This window comes from Peromyscus eremicus, chromosome 1 (genome assembly GCF_949786415.1).
Source record: "Peromyscus eremicus chromosome 1, PerEre_H2_v1, whole genome shotgun sequence".
Classification (NCBI taxonomy): Eukaryota; Metazoa; Chordata; class Mammalia; order Rodentia; family Cricetidae; genus Peromyscus; species Peromyscus eremicus.
This window is the reverse complement of record NC_081416.1, coordinates 83140845-83158482: the sequence shown is the minus strand read 5'-3', so window position 1 is coordinate 83158482 and position 17638 is coordinate 83140845. Positions and strand designations below refer to the sequence as shown.

Here is a 17638-nt window from a genome sequence, read left to right as displayed (position 1 = left end):
ATAAAAATCAAGTCTATGGAACCAAGTGTTCCAGGTGACTATGTTTAGCTTGGTCACCAAAAGGATCATGCAGTTTTAAAAATCATTTTGGAAGATTTCTTCCAAACCAGGAATGGGTTCAAATACTAGGAATGTGGAAGAGGGGCACAAATAAAAATGCAAAGTAATAGGGATCTAGCGTGTTTATCCTCTTTAAAGCACACCACAGGCCCAGTTTAATATAGTCATGTCTACATGTGTGTATTCTATGTCTGCACATACATGTGGTAATTCTCAGAGAAGCCTCTAATCACTGCATCCTAGATTTGTTCTTACCTTGACCAGGCAAGGAGAGAATAATGAATACATTTTGTCACCTTTGAAGCATGCAAGTTAAAGAGCTTTACTGATAACAGGCACCACCTGACTGAGACACTTAGATCAAGGGACAGACCAGTGGTTGACCCAACCACCCCTCCATGACAGTTGTGTCTGTATTTAGGGTCTTATATGGCCATGCCAGCTGGGCTGTGGTGGGAGCTAGGCATCCCTTCTCACCAGAAGAGCTGCAGTTTTCTCCAGTTAAGAGGTCACTTCATGGAAAGCATTTGATGAGGGCTTGAGCAAGCAAGGATGCAGGGCTCACAACTTGACACAGAAGGCGTTTCTGGGAAGAGTATGCAGTGCCACAGCAGGAAGGGATTTTGAATGCAAGGAACCGATACAGCTCACATAAGGATGAACTGAAACAGTGGCAAGAGTGGGTTTGATTTTTTGTTTTTCTGGGCTCAAGAATTCCTCCTTTCCCCTACACACCAGGTAGGGTCTTTGTTTTGGAGGAGACATAAAATCTGTACATTATGGCAAATAGAAAACTGCACCTTAGACCCCAGGTCTAAGGACATGGTCATGTTTGTTGGGAATCTCCCCATAGATATTCCAGCAACAGTTTGGATGGTATTTGACCCTTCCCTTTCCCCATGCTGTCATTCTGCAGCCAGAATTGCTAGGGTCACCTGGAGACTGCAGCTCTTTCAAGGACAAAGGGTATCTTGGGGGAAGAAAATCCCAAATCAGTCAGCCCTGTTAGCTGCTAGAAATGGTACAGGGAAATGATGGATGACCTCCACTCTTGGAAGAAGAGTGTGGCTCAGCTACACACTATGGTGACTTGGTGGACCACACACTCTAGTGGTTGGTTCCTAGTGGCTGTAGATGGAACCAGCACAAACTACTTCTCTACTGTGGTCTTTATTGGTCACAGTATGGTGGCATTTATAACTGCCAATGGCATCTTTAAGCCAGCAGGAACTGTGGCTTTCAGGATGATTTTTGTGAAAACAAGTGTGCAAAGAAAAACAAGATTCATTCCTTGCTTTCTTCTCTTCCCTTTCTTCTCATCTGCCAGTCTGAGAGCTGCTCAGTCTGTGGAGAGAGGAAATCAGGTTAGCACTCTTAAGGAGAGCTGTTCAACCAGAGCATGGGACACCCTCTCATCTGAAAACAGATTACACAGAGGCACAAGTGCCAGCCCTATGGGGTCACGGGGATACTTTTATAGGCTTTCCATGTTTGTCGTACTGGTACACCAGCATCTTGATGCAGTGTGAGTTTGCTGGTGAGATCCAGGGACTACTTGTTATGGAAAAGTTATGGTTGGTGTAGAACTGTACAGGCTGCTTCTGGCACTTGAACAAGGCCTTGAGTGTAGCAGCTGCCATGGTACGGAACCTCTTGCTGATAAAGCAGTAGAGGAAGAAGTTGATAGCTGTGTTCAGAAGAGCCAGCATGTTGGCGACATCCAGCATGATGTGGACCAGCCAAGGGTTCTGGATGGGTGAACCATAGAGGTGGTAGAGAATCATGATGATGCGGGGGGCCCAGAGGGTGGCAAAGATGGAGGTGATGGTGAACAAGATGGCAGTGGTCTTCCCTGTGGAATAGCCACGGAGGCGGAAATTGCTCTTCCTCCTGAGCTTGTAGACAATGATTGAGTTCAAGATGAAGAAGATGGAGCAGGGCACCAGGTACACGGTGAAGCAGTGGATCCAGACAAGGACATGATGCATGGAGGTGCTGATGTAGTCTTCAGTCCAGATGTTAGGCCACCAGTAGTAGGGGATGCTGGTCAGGAAGCAGGTGATGTAAACACTGACAATGACTTTTCGGGTCCTGGCTGGGTAGGAAACTGTGTGGTATTTGAGTGGGTGACAGACAGCGATATACCTGTCAACAGTTAAGGGGACCGTGATCCAAATGGAGGTGTGGATGGAGGAGAACTCCAGCACTTCTATAATCTTGTCAGGGATCGGAGGTATCTGCACGCTCAAAATGAAATCTTCTAATAGGAAATCCACAAAAACGATGAAAAAGAGGACCAAGATGTCAGCAGCAGCAAGTGCCAGGAGATAGTTGTAGGAGGACTTCTGCCTCCTGGCCACTAGTTGAGAGAGGATGATGACTGTCAGGATATTTGCTGTGGAGATAAGATAATCAAGGTTATTCCCAAGGCAAAGATGACTGTTGGCTACTAGTGGGGCCCCGGGCTTGAGCTTTCCAGGGGACTCTAATACATGTCAAAGGATCAAATGAGTATTTCTGTGGGACACTCAGCACCACAAATCACACCTCAAATGAACAGCTGAATACAATGTGAATATATACTTGTGTTATAGTTTATTTGTGCCTCATGCAACTGTGAGAGATGATGCTAACATTATCCAACTACAGATGTGAAACTGGATCCCTGAGTGCTCAGGAGACTCAGTGTTGTATCCCTGGACCAAATTCTCCATTCTAAATTAGTCTGTCTGACTGACTGTTCGGAAATATGGGTGTGATGGTTAACGCTGATCACCAACTTGGCAGGATCTAGAATCGCCCAGGAGATGAGCCTCCAGGCATGTCTGTGAAGGAGCTCTTGATTGGGTTAATTGAGATGGGAAGGCCCACCCTAAAAGTGGGTGGCATTGTCCTTGGATTGGAGTCCTGGACCAAATACAAAGGAAAAAGCCAGGCATTCATCTCTCTCTGTTTCCCAACTGTGGACACGATACAACCAGCCACCTCTTGCTCCCAATGCCATGACTGTCCCTCCATGACAGGTTGTACCCTGAAAGTGTGAGCCAAAACCAAACTCTTCCTTCCTTCAGTTGCAATTTGTCACAGCAGCAAGACAAGTGAGTGATGCAACGGGGGTAGGAGGCCTTGGCCTCCAAGGTGCTTAAGCTGCACACCTTCCTTGTGGTGTTGGGTAGAGAACTCAGGGGTTTTACTTATTTACAAATGCCCTACCACTTTGCTACATCTTCAGCAGCTTGACTTCTTAAGAACCTCTATGGAACTTATATTCTAGAACCTCTTTGAAGTGCATTTAAGAGATGACCTGCACATTAATTTTAAAATGAATTGCATTGGTTTTTGGAGCAAGCGATCAGCATACATTGTGCATACTTAAAAACAATCACAAAAGAAACAGAAATCCCTCTTCTACTTCTGTTCTCTAATCACCCCATTTCTTTTCCCTCAGGATAATCATAGCCAATAAATAATTGATACCTATATACACTCATTTATCACACATGTATGTGTTTTTTTATACAAGTAATAGCAAAACACTCTTGTTCCCCGGGTTAGATGAGTATTTAACACACACACACACACACACACACACACACACACACACACACACACACGCATCAGTTTTATAAACATGAATCTCCCTGATGCATTTAGAAAGGCACTAGGGAATAATTCAAAAGCAATAACCCGGTGGATGATATTTGAAAGTTATTTAGATAAAACGGATTTTCATTCATTCTTACAATCAACTCCGGACACTGTCAATCCTGCTTGGCAAATGAGGGTCTCAGAGAGCTTACGTCCTTTGTCTGAGGTCTAGGAACAGAGCCAGAGTCTGATCTCTCTCCCTCTCCTCCCCCTCCTCCTCCCTTCCTTTCTATCCCCCTTTCCTCTCCCTCCCCTATGTGCTCCCTTTCTTAACCCCACTTATTTCTCAGTAGCCATTTAAAACATTACCTGAGACTGACATGGTGGTGTATGCCTATAACCCTAGCACATGAGAGGCTAAAGCAAGAGGATTGAGGTCCAGCCAGGACTGTACAGCAAGGCCCTGAACCCAAACACAAGGCAAAGCATGATGTAGTTCACATATAGAACCCTCTTACAACGAGCGCACACCCAGAGCCTGGTGCACTTGTCCTAAAACTGAAGGAATTTGAACATTTTCTTATACTTGGTTCATTCCTCTGTAAGAGAGGAATGACACTGTAGGTAGGGGTGAAGCCTGTCTTGACAGAGCTCCAATGTCATTGTTTTCCCTCCCCTCTCTCTAGGGGAACCGGAGTCTGTGCTCAGGGTGATGTTTGCCTGATGTTTCTCTTCCATACTGTCATTATCCTAGTCCATCCCATTCTCTCCTCTTGGTATTCAGCAGTACGTTTTTGAGATCTAGCTATGTCAATGCTCTGACTTCTAATTTATTCATGTGAGCAACTATATAGCGTTGTAACAACTTAGTACAATGTGGTGGTTTGAAAGAAAATGGCCCTTAAAGGGAGTGGCACTATTAGGAGGTGTGGCTTTGTTAGAATAGGTGTGACCTTGTTGGAGGAAGTGTGTCACTGTGGGACAGGGTTTTGAGGTCTCTTTTGCTCAAGCTTCTCAAGAATTTTTCAAGAATAGAACAGGAAATGTGACACTCAGTCCACTTTCTGTTGCCTTCTGATCAAGGTGTAGCCAGCACCCCATCCTGTCATGGTGTCTCTTCACAGCAATAGAAACCCTAACTAAGACACAATTTATGTACATATTATATATAGTTTTGTATTTCAACCCCCCCCAAGGCATTTTTAATTTATTCCAGGATTTTTCCATTATGAGTGTGCTAGTTCATGTCTCAGTATGACTCTCACTGAGAAGCATGTCCATATGAGAGTTTCCTGGGTAGTGCACACAAAAGTGTGTTTATGTTTTAGAATGTGTAGTTGTGGTTATTCTTCTGCTTGCAGTGATCAGACACCCAGCAAGAAGCCACTTAACTGAGGAATGGTTTATTTTAGCTCACAGTTTAAGGCACAGTAGTGAGAGCATGAGGCAGCGCTCACATGTGTCTATAGTCAGGAAGCAGAGAAGTGATTGATGTAAAGCCTGGCTGTCAATCATTGAGGCCTGCCCCGAGGGATCACTTCCTGTAGCAAGGCTCTGTATCCTAAAGATTTCTCAACCTTCCATGCCGCAGACTGGCTGGTGACCAAGTGTTGGAACACATGAGCCTACAGGGTGCATCTTCTGTATTAGATATCGAGAACTAATTATAAAGTGGTTTTACTAATTTACACTCCCAACAGCTGAATGTGTAAATTCCAGCTCAGCTGTTCCATGACCTCTCAGTAGCTGGTAGGGCAGACTATTACTCTGTTTAAGTCTGTGTCATTCTTGCTCTTATCCAAAGAACTCAGAAATAACAGAGTGTTGGTTATATTAGCCAGGCTTCAAGCCTGGGACCAAAGTTCATGCTGTAGATTATCATTTAATAATATTTATTCCAATGGGGTGGGGACCCCCTCGTTGTACCTGATAAAGAACAATGATGAGTGTGTACTCTGTAAAGACTCCACCTCAGAAAATAACACCTTTAAAATAAAATGGTTTGTATTTATAGACCTGATATCCCAAAAGTTAATGCACCCAGTATGTTTTTAAGAACCCATGAGTTATGTGTAGGGAAGAGCTGGTAAATGAAACAGATGTTGTCTGTTTTGCTTTAATCTATCTTGGAATTTATAGGGAGAGAAAAACATTCACCAAAGAACTGCACAAATTCAGGTTATAGTGTGTGATAGGAAGGAGTAGGCCAGGAGCAGAGACCGGAAAACACGTTTCTGAGAGGGTGGTGTTCAAGGTGAGATCAAGGGATAAATAAGGAGTTAAATGTTGTAGAATATTATTTTAAGATGTGCTACATTTGTTTATGCTGTGGAACATTTGCTTAATGATGCAAAGATGTGTTGCATTCTTTTATGTTGCATTTGTTTAACTGTGTTACTTGGCCTGTCTAAAACACCTGATTGGTCTAATAAAGAGATGAATGGCCAATAGTGAGGCAGGAGAAATGATAGGTGGGGCTGGCAGGCAGAGAGAATAAATAGAAGGAGAAATCTGGGAAGAAAGATTAAGGAGCAAGAAAAGGAGGAGGACATCAGGGGACAGTCATCCAGCTACACAGCAAGCCACAGAGAAAGAAGTAAAGAAAGATATACAGAAATGGAGAAAGATAAAAGCCCAGAGGCAGACGGTAGATGGGATCATTTAAGTTAAGAAAAGCTGGCTAGAAATAAGCCAAGCTAAGGCCAGGCATTTATAAGAAAGAATAAGACTCTCTGTGTGTGATTTATTTGGGAGCTGGGTGGCGCCCCCCCCCCCCGCAAAAGAGCTAAGAATAAAAGAGCCAAAGAGTAAAAAACAACTAATAACAGGCAAACAGGAAAAACATGTGGGAGGAGAGGCATTTCAATAAAGAAAACAACATGTGCAAAGGCCCAGGGGTGGGAATGCATGAAGCTCTGGGTTTATTAAGACAAAGAACACTTATATTGATTTGGGCTTGCTCTGTAAGTATTTTTGCATTTAATAGCTCTCTTTTATTAAACAGCTTTGTTGTGCTCTCTTAAAAAGCATTTCAAAATGTTTTATTCATTTGGAAATCCTTTCACCAAGTATTTAGCATCTATATTTGCAGGCAATGACCCATGCATGGGCTGAAGGTGGGCACAAATTGGTATTGTAGATGTCAGGGTCTCCACTCAGAGTGTGTAAATAGCCTGCAAATGGCTACACACTGATGAGATAAATGAGAACGCATACAGTGGGCATAGGGAAGCTGGTGAGCGGGCATACAGTGGAAGGCAAAGGTTTAGGAAGGGTGTCTGGGTCAAAGGGCTGCCCTTTGGTCCTTACTTGCCCTGACTTAATATCATACAAGTAGAGTTTCCTAGAAATCAGGCTGTAGGTCCTGATGACATAGGGCACACAATAGCCAAGCCTGTGGGATCTGGAGCAGGACTGCCCTGGGGCTTCATCCTTGCTCTATTATTACTGGCTCATAGATTTGGGGCAAATTTATTCAATCACTTTGTGCTTTAGTTTTCTTTATAAAATGAGACTAATCAAGACATCTACTTTATGAGATTGATCTCAGATGGAAGAATACTTAAATCAGTTTTCACAGAGGCAGCAGTACCTGGCCCACGATAAGTGCTTGGTGACTGTGAGCTGTTTTCATTCATTCCTTCATTAGTTCATTCAAAGCTAGGTATGGCACGAAGTGCTGAAGACACAGGGATTAGCAAAATGGACAAGTTTCTTTCTGTCATGGGGATGAGAGAGTGTGAGAAGAAGACTAAATAAATGAATGAGCAAATCAACAGACAACAACACACAAGAGAATCCCGGATGATGATACCATGCAGAATAAAGGCAAACAGTTGAGCTCGGGCAAGGTGAGAACAAAGTGTCCGCCATGATGGAACAAGGATTCTAGGCATCAAGAATGGCATGTGCAAAGGTTTGGGAATGAAACAGATGTGTTCAAAGGACAAATAATGAGACTAGCCTGCCATTTTATAGATGAGGAAACCGACATTTGGACATTTGGATCAGTTGTCCAAAGAAACCAAGCAAGTGAAGAAACCAGGAAGAGATCCTAGCTCTTTGTGACTTCCCATATTAAACTCCTCACTTCCTCTCTCCCTCCTTCCTTCCTGCCTTTCCCCACGTGTGTGTGGTTTGCTCCATGTGGCAGATGCATGTAAGTGTGTGGGTACAAGCCCGTGTAAGCCATGGGAGGGGCCAGAGCAGGACATCGTGTGTCTTCCGCTCTCATGTTCTTCCCTATTGCCTTGAGATAAGGTCTCTCACTGAACTAGCAGCTTTCCATTTCAGCTAGGCTGGCTGGACAGAGAGCTCTTGGGATCCATCTGTCTCTTCCCCAGGATGCCATGGTTATGGGCACTGCAGCTATGTCTGGCCATTTCTTTTTATATGGGTGCTGGGGATATGAACTCAGGTCCTCCTGCTTGCAGAGTAAATGCTGTTACACACTGAGCCGTCTACTTGTCCCCTAAGGGTCTTCAGCTAGTCATTCAAATTTACAAAAGTCTTGTCATTTCTCACAATCCTTCTTCACTCATTGAGCAGTGCCCAAATTTTCTCTATTCCTGCCCAAATTTTCTCTATTCTGTGGCCTCCACAACTATCAGGAGGCAGGGATGGGTAAATTCCAGGGTCTCCCCAGGAAATGTTCTGTAGAATGTCTGTGACCCTGTCTCTTCCTTCCCAGCTGAACACAGCTTAAAGCAGGGTGCTAAAAATTCTCCAAACTGAAATGCTGCAAAAAATATTCCAGCCCCACCTAATGAATGCTTTAAGTCAAGCAAGCCATCAAAGCCAACAAAATTGCCAGGTATTCATACTTGACATTTCCTGAAGTTTCTAGTAATTGCCTCTCTTGAGAAACTAATCCTTGACACCGAGTTTCTCATTTCTTTTGTGTGAGCAGAGAGATCACCCCAATCCCAGGCTAATATCAGGGACACTTAGGAGACCTTGAGGTGAGCTTGGGGGACTGGCGGGACCTGTGTATTGATTTTCTAGAAAAACGATGGGAAGGTAGGGACGTCAACTCTATGGCTTGATGTTGCTTTAACTTCCCATATGAAAAAAATCCATCATTTCCACTGTCAGACATTTTTCCACAGAGGGAAAGCAGTGTTGACAGAGTTGGTGCACCTTTGCAAGGGGCAAATGAGCTGAGAAACCCAGATCACTGCTGCCTGAAATTGCATTTCACAGTTTTCCTCTAAAACCAACTGGCTCAGGCTCCATTCGGTCCTGGTGAGGTTGGACAGGCTCATGGTCTCAGGGAACAGAAAGTCCATGCTTTGGGATTACAAAGCATCTCTGATATGCCTGGGAGGATTCATTTCCTGCATGTACAGCTTACAGTCCTCAGACTTGAGAAGATTTGGAGGGTGGCAGGGAGAAGAGTATAGTCCTGTTACCAGGTCATCCCTCCTATTGGTCTACTGGCTGCGGAGAAAGGACCAAGGTCTTTCAGAGATGTTTTTGGTGTCTGTGATGACTATGATGTCCCTGTAGGTTCCTTGAAAGAGACAGCTGGCTGGGGAGACAGAACACTTGGAGTTCTGAGTTAATTTCTGTTAGTTCTGCTGGTTTTTTTCCTCCAGTTTTTATCTTTAACGATTAATCTTTCAATGACTTAATTATCCTAGTGTATAATAATAACTGACACTTATTCATTCAACATTTACTATGTCCTGGGCATTTCACAACATCTCTTTTCATCTTAACTACCGTGTAAGGGCAGAAGTATGATTTGAGAGCTTTGAGACTCAGAGAGGTTAAGTCCCTTGTTGGAGACACACAGCTAAAAGGTGGGGAGCCAGGAGATGGTACTATTCCATCTGAGTTGTTATATTTAATTCATGCATTACAGATGGGAGGGCTGAAGAGATGGCTCAGTGGGTAAGAACACTAGCTGTACAAGCATGGAGACCTGAGCTCAGGTTCCCAGCACCCATGTAAAAAGGCAGCTGTGCCTGCGTGTGTCTTTAAGTACAGCATGGCGGGTGGTGGGGGAGACAGGAAGATTGCTGGGACACAGGCTAGCTAAAAGAAAGAGCTCCAAGTCAGTAGGGAACAGCATAGAGAGAGATACAGAAGGACGCCAGCTACCTCCTCTAATTGCCATGAGATCTTAGGCATGTGCACTTTTACATAGTGCACACACACATAACACAGACACACACACTGAAAAAGAAATTAAATAACCATGCCAATAATGTGGTAGTGAGTCTCCCTGATTGCCCCCAAATCCCTTGGTGTCCATGTCCATATAGATGCCTTGCCAGAGCTTGTCCTGTGGTATTGACCTGAGATGGTGTCAGGAAGGCTTTGTGTGACTGTTAATGCTATGTCATAAGGGACTTTTTGAACCCTGATTTGGGACCACGACTCCTTCTGGAAAGCCTAGTTTTTATTCTATGATCGCTGTGTCACTTGGAGAAGCCATGTGTGGGGATTCCTAACATCAGTGGTCACCTATGGGATGAGTCTCCATCTTTGGTGCTCAGGTCTATGAACTGTGACAGGTAACCATAAATCTTAGATTTAGTTTCCATGTCATGGAGATTTTTTTAATGCTGCAATAGATAAGCAGAGCAGGTGTTTGCTGGTGTCTCCAGGATGTTTACACCTATGATAATAACATAATTAGTAATAATGATTAGTGCCACAAGGTGGGATTATACAGGAACACCACTGCTCAAGTTGAACATTTTCAGTTAGAGATAGATCCTAGGTTTCCTTTTTCTCCAGGTCTGTCAGACTTATGAAGCATCCTTCTGTTGTTATTACCATTATTGTTTGGGGAGATCAGCATGGTGCTTCCTTAAGCATTTTGTGTATTTATACAAGGTGAATCCCACTAAATAGAAATGTTGGTTTAAAGAATAATACACTTTCTTCCCTCTTGTCCAACCTCTTGTCTCGTCTCCTTTTACCTCCCTCCTTCAGGCAGCTAAGAGACTTTGTAGGAAGGAGAAGAGATCAAGCTGGAGCTATAAAAAGATTAGGTTAGATACTGAGAAGAACTTCTTGATAGCTGCAGTGATTATGTGAAGAGAAGGGGCACTGGAGGCACTGTTGTCCCATCCGTGTAGTGCTCAAAACTTAGAGAAAAAGTTTATAGAGAGAATTGCTGTTCTGGGCTAATTAAATTCCTGACCTAACCTTTCACAAATCCTGTTTCTCTGCATCCTAAATTACATCCTTGTGAATTTCCAGAGAGGCAGCATTCGCCTCTTTCAGTTGTCGCTTGAACACACCTCCAGTTGTCTATCTCTTGCATGAGGAGTGTCAGCTCCCATGCCAGGTTGGCCTCTGGCATTTGGGGCTGTTCTGGTGGTGTGATTGCCTACTCCTCAGGGTTCCCAAGATGGGGTTTTTAGGAAGAGCAATCATGCAGCCTCCTGGGTAGAAAGCTGGCAATGACCTTGCTTAGAGTTGGGAGGTGAGCACATGGAACTGAATGATGGGTGCTCTACCTTTCCCCTCCTCACTGATACTGATATTCTCTGGGTTTTTTTGTAGGGATTGGAGAGGAAGGTAAGACACTTGCAAGACTTGGTTTCTGGTGTCTATGGAAAGTGTTTGGAGGTTTCCAGGTCTCTACTCTGAACTCTGATGGGGGTCTTCACAAGAGAAGTAGGGGAGGAGCTCCCAAGAGTAGTTGCCTTATCCTATATCTCCAGTTCCAAATGTTGCCAGTGGCCATCTTTGTTTCCCATGATTCCACTTCCCCCAGTCAAGAACTCTGGGAAACAGAGCTTTCTTCCTATTGTTAGTTATGAGGAACATAAAGCTAACTGTGGACCAGTGAAGTAACAGTTGGGAATGGAATGTCACCCCAAGGGATGGACAACTTTGGGGTTTTCCATTCTCCAAGAAAGACTCTGAAGGGACAGTGGCCTTGTTCCCTCTTTGCAGGCAGAACCTCACCCAAAGTACCAAGGCATTTAACAGCCTTTCCTTAGAGGAACAGGGAAGAGACTGCCTACAATTAAATCCCAAGAGAAAGGTTTCTGTAATGCTCAGCGAGTGTCCTAATCCTGGAGCTTTAGTATCAACTGTGAAATGGGTATCATAGCTGTGAGGTTGTTGTGAGGCTGCGTGAAATAGTTCATGCACAATATTTAACATATTTCCTGGCACAGAGTAAACACTAAACAGCTAGCTATTGTTGCCTATTAAAACCCAGCAAATAGGTATCAGTTAACAATCACAGAGCATGTACAAGAGGCCAGACCTGTTTTAGATGCAGAGATAAGTGAGAGAGTTAAAATGCTCAAGGAAGGAAAGAAGGAAGGAAGGAAAGAATGAAAGAAGGAAGGAAGGAGGGAAGATGGAACAATCAGGGCATTCCTTAAGAGTCTTCCTTAGGAATCTTCCTCAGGGAAGATTCTGATTTCCCTGGCCAATTGCTTCTAATCTCAGTCTCCAAGTGTAGCTTATGCAACCTCTGTCCTCTTTTGCTTCTGTCCTTGGTAGAGAACATTGATCATTATCTACAGAATTAAGCCCTTAAGAGCCATCATTGGGTAGCGACTCACTTGACTATTGTGTCCTTTGATATAACATTTTTTTTTTCTTTAAAAAATTAGTTCCTGGAGGGAAGCAATAGCAGAGGATGCTGTTAGTAACTGATGCTGCTAGGGGAGGGAGAGTAAGTGTTCCTCAGAGATGCAGCCCCTGAAAGAACGTCCTGACCTATGTACGTACAGGCAGCACTCTAGGTTTAAAAAGAAAAGAGAAAACATGAGGTTGGGAGGCTAAAGTGATTGGGTAGAGAGGGGAGGACCCAGAGGGGAGAGAATAGGCAATGGCTTTGGTCAAGACACATATGTATGTATGAAATTATCCACAAAATGCAAAAATAGTTCTTATCTTGGCAGCTCTTCAATTTTTTGTAGCTTCTTATTTATTTATTTCTATTATATTTTTTCTATTATTTTCTTCGTGGATATGATTCACTTATATATTAGTAACATTTTAACTCTTGAATGGATTATTTTCCAAACCAGTGTTTCTACTTCCTTTGGTTCTATTTTTATACACAAGAAGTTTCATCTGAAATCTTTTGGTAGTGGCTATCTTGCCACCATGTTGAAAGTATTCTTTCAACTACAGCTGAGCTCAGTGGGACAAAGAGGAACTGGTGATGTTTGCCAAGGTGAGACCAATGCTGTGGATTTGGCCTGTGGATCTTGAGTGTGGGATCTATAATGCAGCCTCTCTGGCTTGCCTCTAGCAATGAACAAAGCAGTGGTTTCTTGTGTAGACTAGACTGGCAAGTCTCCCTCTGTGGATTAATAGGCAGCAAGGGCAAAGATGGCTACTGTCCCAGGGAAGGTTGACTCAGGGCAGTGGAACAGTGAGCCAGCGTCCACGCTGCAGGCAGGAGTCAGTCCTGCCGATCAATTGGCCTTCTCTTGACAGCAGAATTGGTTTTGGTTTTTTTGACCAGGGGTAACTTCCTTGTGTAACCATGGCAACTTTAGACTTTGATCATAAAGCCACATTTAAGGCAGCCAACAGACCCAAAAAGATTCCAAACTATATTTCCCCATGTGCTAACTTCTATTGAGGACTTACTGTGTATTAATGGCTTTGCATAGATGAGATGGTTTTATGGAATTTATTGATGAATGTTCTTACTTAGGAAGTTATAAACATAGTTTACATTGTTTGTAAATGTATTAAAACTTTATGATGAAGAGCTTTCAAAAATTCTACCGTGCAATGAAATAAAACAGTTTAGGGGTATCATAGGAATATTATGTTTCCACTTAGAGCAGTGGTAGATGTTTGCTTGTAACGTGAACTCAGCTTATTGGAGAAGGGACTTGACACATGGGAAAGGGTAGGGAGATGACAATGGTGGTGGAATTCAGGCCCTGGTCTCCGTGAACAAAGAAGAAAACTGATATTCAGGGAGGAGATGCCACCTGGCCAAGACAGCGCAGCTGGAAAAATGAAGAAACCTCTTGCAAGCACTTGATGGAGCCATTCTGGGTCAAGTTCGGAACAGAGTGATGGATGCAGCTGTGCCTTCTCATCTCTGGGAGTCTGTCAGAAAGACAGATGGGCCAGGGCTTTACAGGAACCAGTCCTGGGCAGGCAGGTGGCTGTGCAGTAATCACCAAGTGGGAGAGTTAGCAGAATGGTTAGGACACTTATAACGAGAGATGTATGGATTTTTGGACTCGAGGGCATCTGGTTAGTCTCGTAAATCTTCAGTCATTGAAAGTCAACATCTTCGTCAACTATTTGAGAATTTAGTATAATATATTTAAAACATATTCATCTCTACTTTCCCATTTTCTCCTTTAACTACTCTCTCTATCCTCCCATCCAACTTTGAGATTTCCTTTTAATTTCTACCGTCAAGTCTGGTTAGTGCTGTCTATTTAGTTTTGGGAGTGGGGCCTGACTTTGCATGCGATCAAGCTACCAGGGGTTATATTACTAGAGAAAATTGACTTTCCTTCACCCAGCAGCATTCAAATGTCAACAGCTCCTCGGCTACTAGTGGGATCTCTGTGCTGGGATTTCGTCTGGCTTGAGCTTGCTGGGGTCTCATGTGTGCTGTCACAGTCTCTGTGAGTTCCTGTGTGCACCTGCCTTATCGTAGTCAGGAAACAGTTTCCTTGATGTTATCCACCACATTTGACTCTTAGAAATCTCTCTGCCCCCTATTCTGCCAAGATTCCTGAGCCTTGTGTATGTGTGTGTGTGTGTGTGTGTGTGTGTGTGTGTGTCTGTGTGTCTGTGTGTGATGTATCATTTAGAGCTGAGCATGCCACCATATCTTGTTCTCTGAGCATTAGACCAGCTGTGGGTCTCTGTGTTAGTTGGTGTCTATTGCAAAGGGAAGATTCTCTGAAGAGGCTTGAGAGATGCTCTGATCTATGGGTACAGCAAGAAGACACAGGCGACACTGAAACACTATATCCATTTAGCAGAATAATTGTATTGGGTTCTCCCCTAGGACCTATGGCCTATCTAGGATCAGGTTCTTGACCCCTTCACCAGTACCGGTGCCAGGTGTGGGGCCCATCTCATGGAGCTCCAAACTTTCATTTTTCTAGCTGGCACTCTTGGCCAAGCTATGTAAACACAAGATTCACATACCACATCAGCAAATGAGAGGAAGGATGACTCCTGGACCAAAGGTCTGCTGTGAAGATTAAAGTCATCTATACATGTAAAGCTCTTGGCTAGCTCCAGGCTCAAGGAAGTATTCTGTCGGCAGTCATGCTTGGCACATATAACTATCATGACCAGGTTTCCTAAGGAGAGACAGTGAATGATAGGAGAGTCCATGAGGCATTGGCCATCTTGATTTGAGCCTTCTGGTCTATGGGGCAGACCAGAACGGCTAGCTAGCTCTGGACAAGAGCTCTCTAACTCAAGTGTCAGGATCAGTCAATACAAGTGTTCTTAGACTCCTGGAGTGCTGCAGGAGGTGCCTCTGTGTGAGGCTGGGTTCTGATGTAGGTCCCAGGTGCCTGTCCATTCTCAGGTCCTCAATTTCCATTTCCATAAACAGAGCAGGTTAGTAATGGACTTTCAACCATCAACATGGTATCATAGCTCACATCTGGGGTGGGATGGGGTATGGGTTTCACTGGCCCACAGGGAAAAAGAGTGAACAGCATGGGCCAAAGAGACCAGGAGGCAGAAGATGTGAAGATCCCTGTCATTCTCTCAGAGCAGCTAACAGCTACTGAGTGTCAGGCACTGAACTCACTTCGTCACACACAATGACTGTAACATGACACACTGTCTAATATTGTAATATCCTATTGTATTAGTTAGTTTTTCTCATCATGGTGACCAAACACCTATACCAAAGAAGTTAAAGGAAGGATGCTTGTTTTGGCTTACGGTTTCAAAGGGTTCAGTCCATCATGAACCCTGGCAAGCATGGCAAGTCAGGAAAGAGCAAGACAAGAAACATGCAGGGATAATGTACTCCTAAGAAGCCACTTTAAACAACCTCCTTCATGTAGCTACAGGTCACTTCCTGAAGTTTCCAGAACTTTCCCAAATAGTGTCATTGGTTAGGGAAGAAGTGTTCAGAATATGAACTGATGGGGGATATTGCATATTCAAATTGGAACATCAATATGAAGAGTCTCTGTCACAGTATGTTTTCACTCAGTATCTTTCAACTTTATGAAGGGGCAAAGATGATTATGCATTCAGCAGAAGCCATACTTTAAGGTCTGAATTTGGATAATTTTATGGTCTAGTGATTTGAAATACAATCTTGTCTTTAAATGCTGAGTGCTGACAACACCCACAGCTCAGTTAGGCCTGGCGTGGTGAAGAAACCCAGACAAGTAAGAGTCTGTGGTGTGCTATGTTGATAAGAGAATTCTCTGTAGATTGGATGTATTAACCCATTACCAAGTTCCCGTAGTTTCAACTTACTATATATTTCTCAGGTCTATCAGAATGTAACATCATTGCGAGTTGAAGACCATTTATAACTAGCACTTATCCATACTAATGAAGTGGGTAAGATTTTCATTCACTTATAGATGAAAAATGCCAAGGTCTGGAAGAGGAATATGATCATATCTAATGCCCCAGACAGTTTTCTCATCCTCCAACATGAATCCTACAAGAGCTGGCCAAAGCTGATACATTTAAAATAATGGTTCCTAAGGGTGGGATATGTAACCCGGGACAGAGAGTTTACCTAGCATGTGTATCCCAGCACCCAGAAACCATTCCTTTCTTGAGTACTTATTGCATGTATCTCACCTGCTGAAGGTTTAATATGTATTGAATTTAGCCCTCATAACATGAGATGGATATCATAACTATCTCTGTTTTAGAGATGGGAATATGGAGGCTCAGTGGGATTAGGTAACTTCCACAGGTCAATCAACAAGAGTGTGCTGATCTCTGAATTCAAACATGATTTATGAGACTCTAAATTCCATTTGATACACCTACTTGTTCATATGCTTTTTAAATAACTTGGGGGAATGGATCATTGTGTATAATAAGCCCACTTTGTCTTTATATCCCTTTTAGGTTAGCAGTATATATCAGCAAACATGTATATGGCATGAGAGAGTTGAGGGAAGAAAAGAATGCCTTTCAGAGGAGCCATATGGCCTGTGGGGACCCCTGGGAATAGGAGCAAGAGAAGATAAAGAGATTTCTAGATCCTATGACTTTCATGAACTCCACTGCACATGACTGAGATGACCCCATTGTCTCTTCCGGTACCCAGTGATGTTCCCCACCGGCTAGTCTCCATGGCCCTCATCCCATGTGTTCACTTGCTGCCTACCCTGCCCATCTGCTCCAGCTGGTGTCTGCCTCGGGCAGAGGATGGTCATTTATCCTTTTGCTGTTTTGCAGACCCAGGGTGATGGTCACTGGGTGCCAGGGGACTAACAGGAAGTCAGAGGCTTCCGGGCTGTTCATCTGGAGTTCACTGGGGTGTCAGAGGCTAATTGTGGCTCTGCTTGGGTTGTCGCTGTTTGATTAAACATCTTGAGCTAAGCACTATCCATCCAACCGTTGCCAGGGGTACGTATTTTTAGCAGTGGGCAAATAGCTTATCAATTGTGCATATAAAATGCAGCTAAGAGAAAGCCATCATTTTCTGTGACCCTGCCTTGTTCTTCTATGAAGGCAAGGACAAAAGAAGCAATAAACAATGTTGCTGTTCACATATCCATTTAACAATCCTTTCCTAAGCCTCCTACCATGTAACAGGCACTGTACCAGAGACAAGGATGCAGTGGTGAACAGATGCACAGTGCTTCCTATCCATAGGGAGCTCATATCCTACTCTAGCCTATAGGGCTGTGTTCTGCTGCCCACCAGCTCTGCGGCCCTGGGTAAGTCACATGTCTCTGGATTTGCTTCTCTCATTCGAGGGGCATATGCTGAACATGTGTCTTGTGCTGTTCGTGCCCTGAGGGCAGAAAGGACACTGGACAGGCAGCAAGTGTGGTTCAAGAGAAGCAGCCAT

The 17638-nt window shown here is 43.8% G+C and overlaps 1 protein-coding gene across 1 annotated transcript in view; it reads right to left on the bottom strand.

Moving 5' to 3' along the window:
• Positions 1 to 1520: 1520 nt before the first annotated feature.
• Positions 1521 to 17638, bottom strand: part of Gpr139 (G protein-coupled receptor 139) — a 40427-nt gene continuing 24309 nt past the window's right edge. Inside the window, exon 2 of the mRNA XM_059251414.1 lies at positions 1521 to 2455. Coding sequence (XP_059107397.1) covers positions 1521 to 2455 — 935 coding nt within the window. The remainder of the gene's footprint in view (positions 2456 to 17638) is intronic.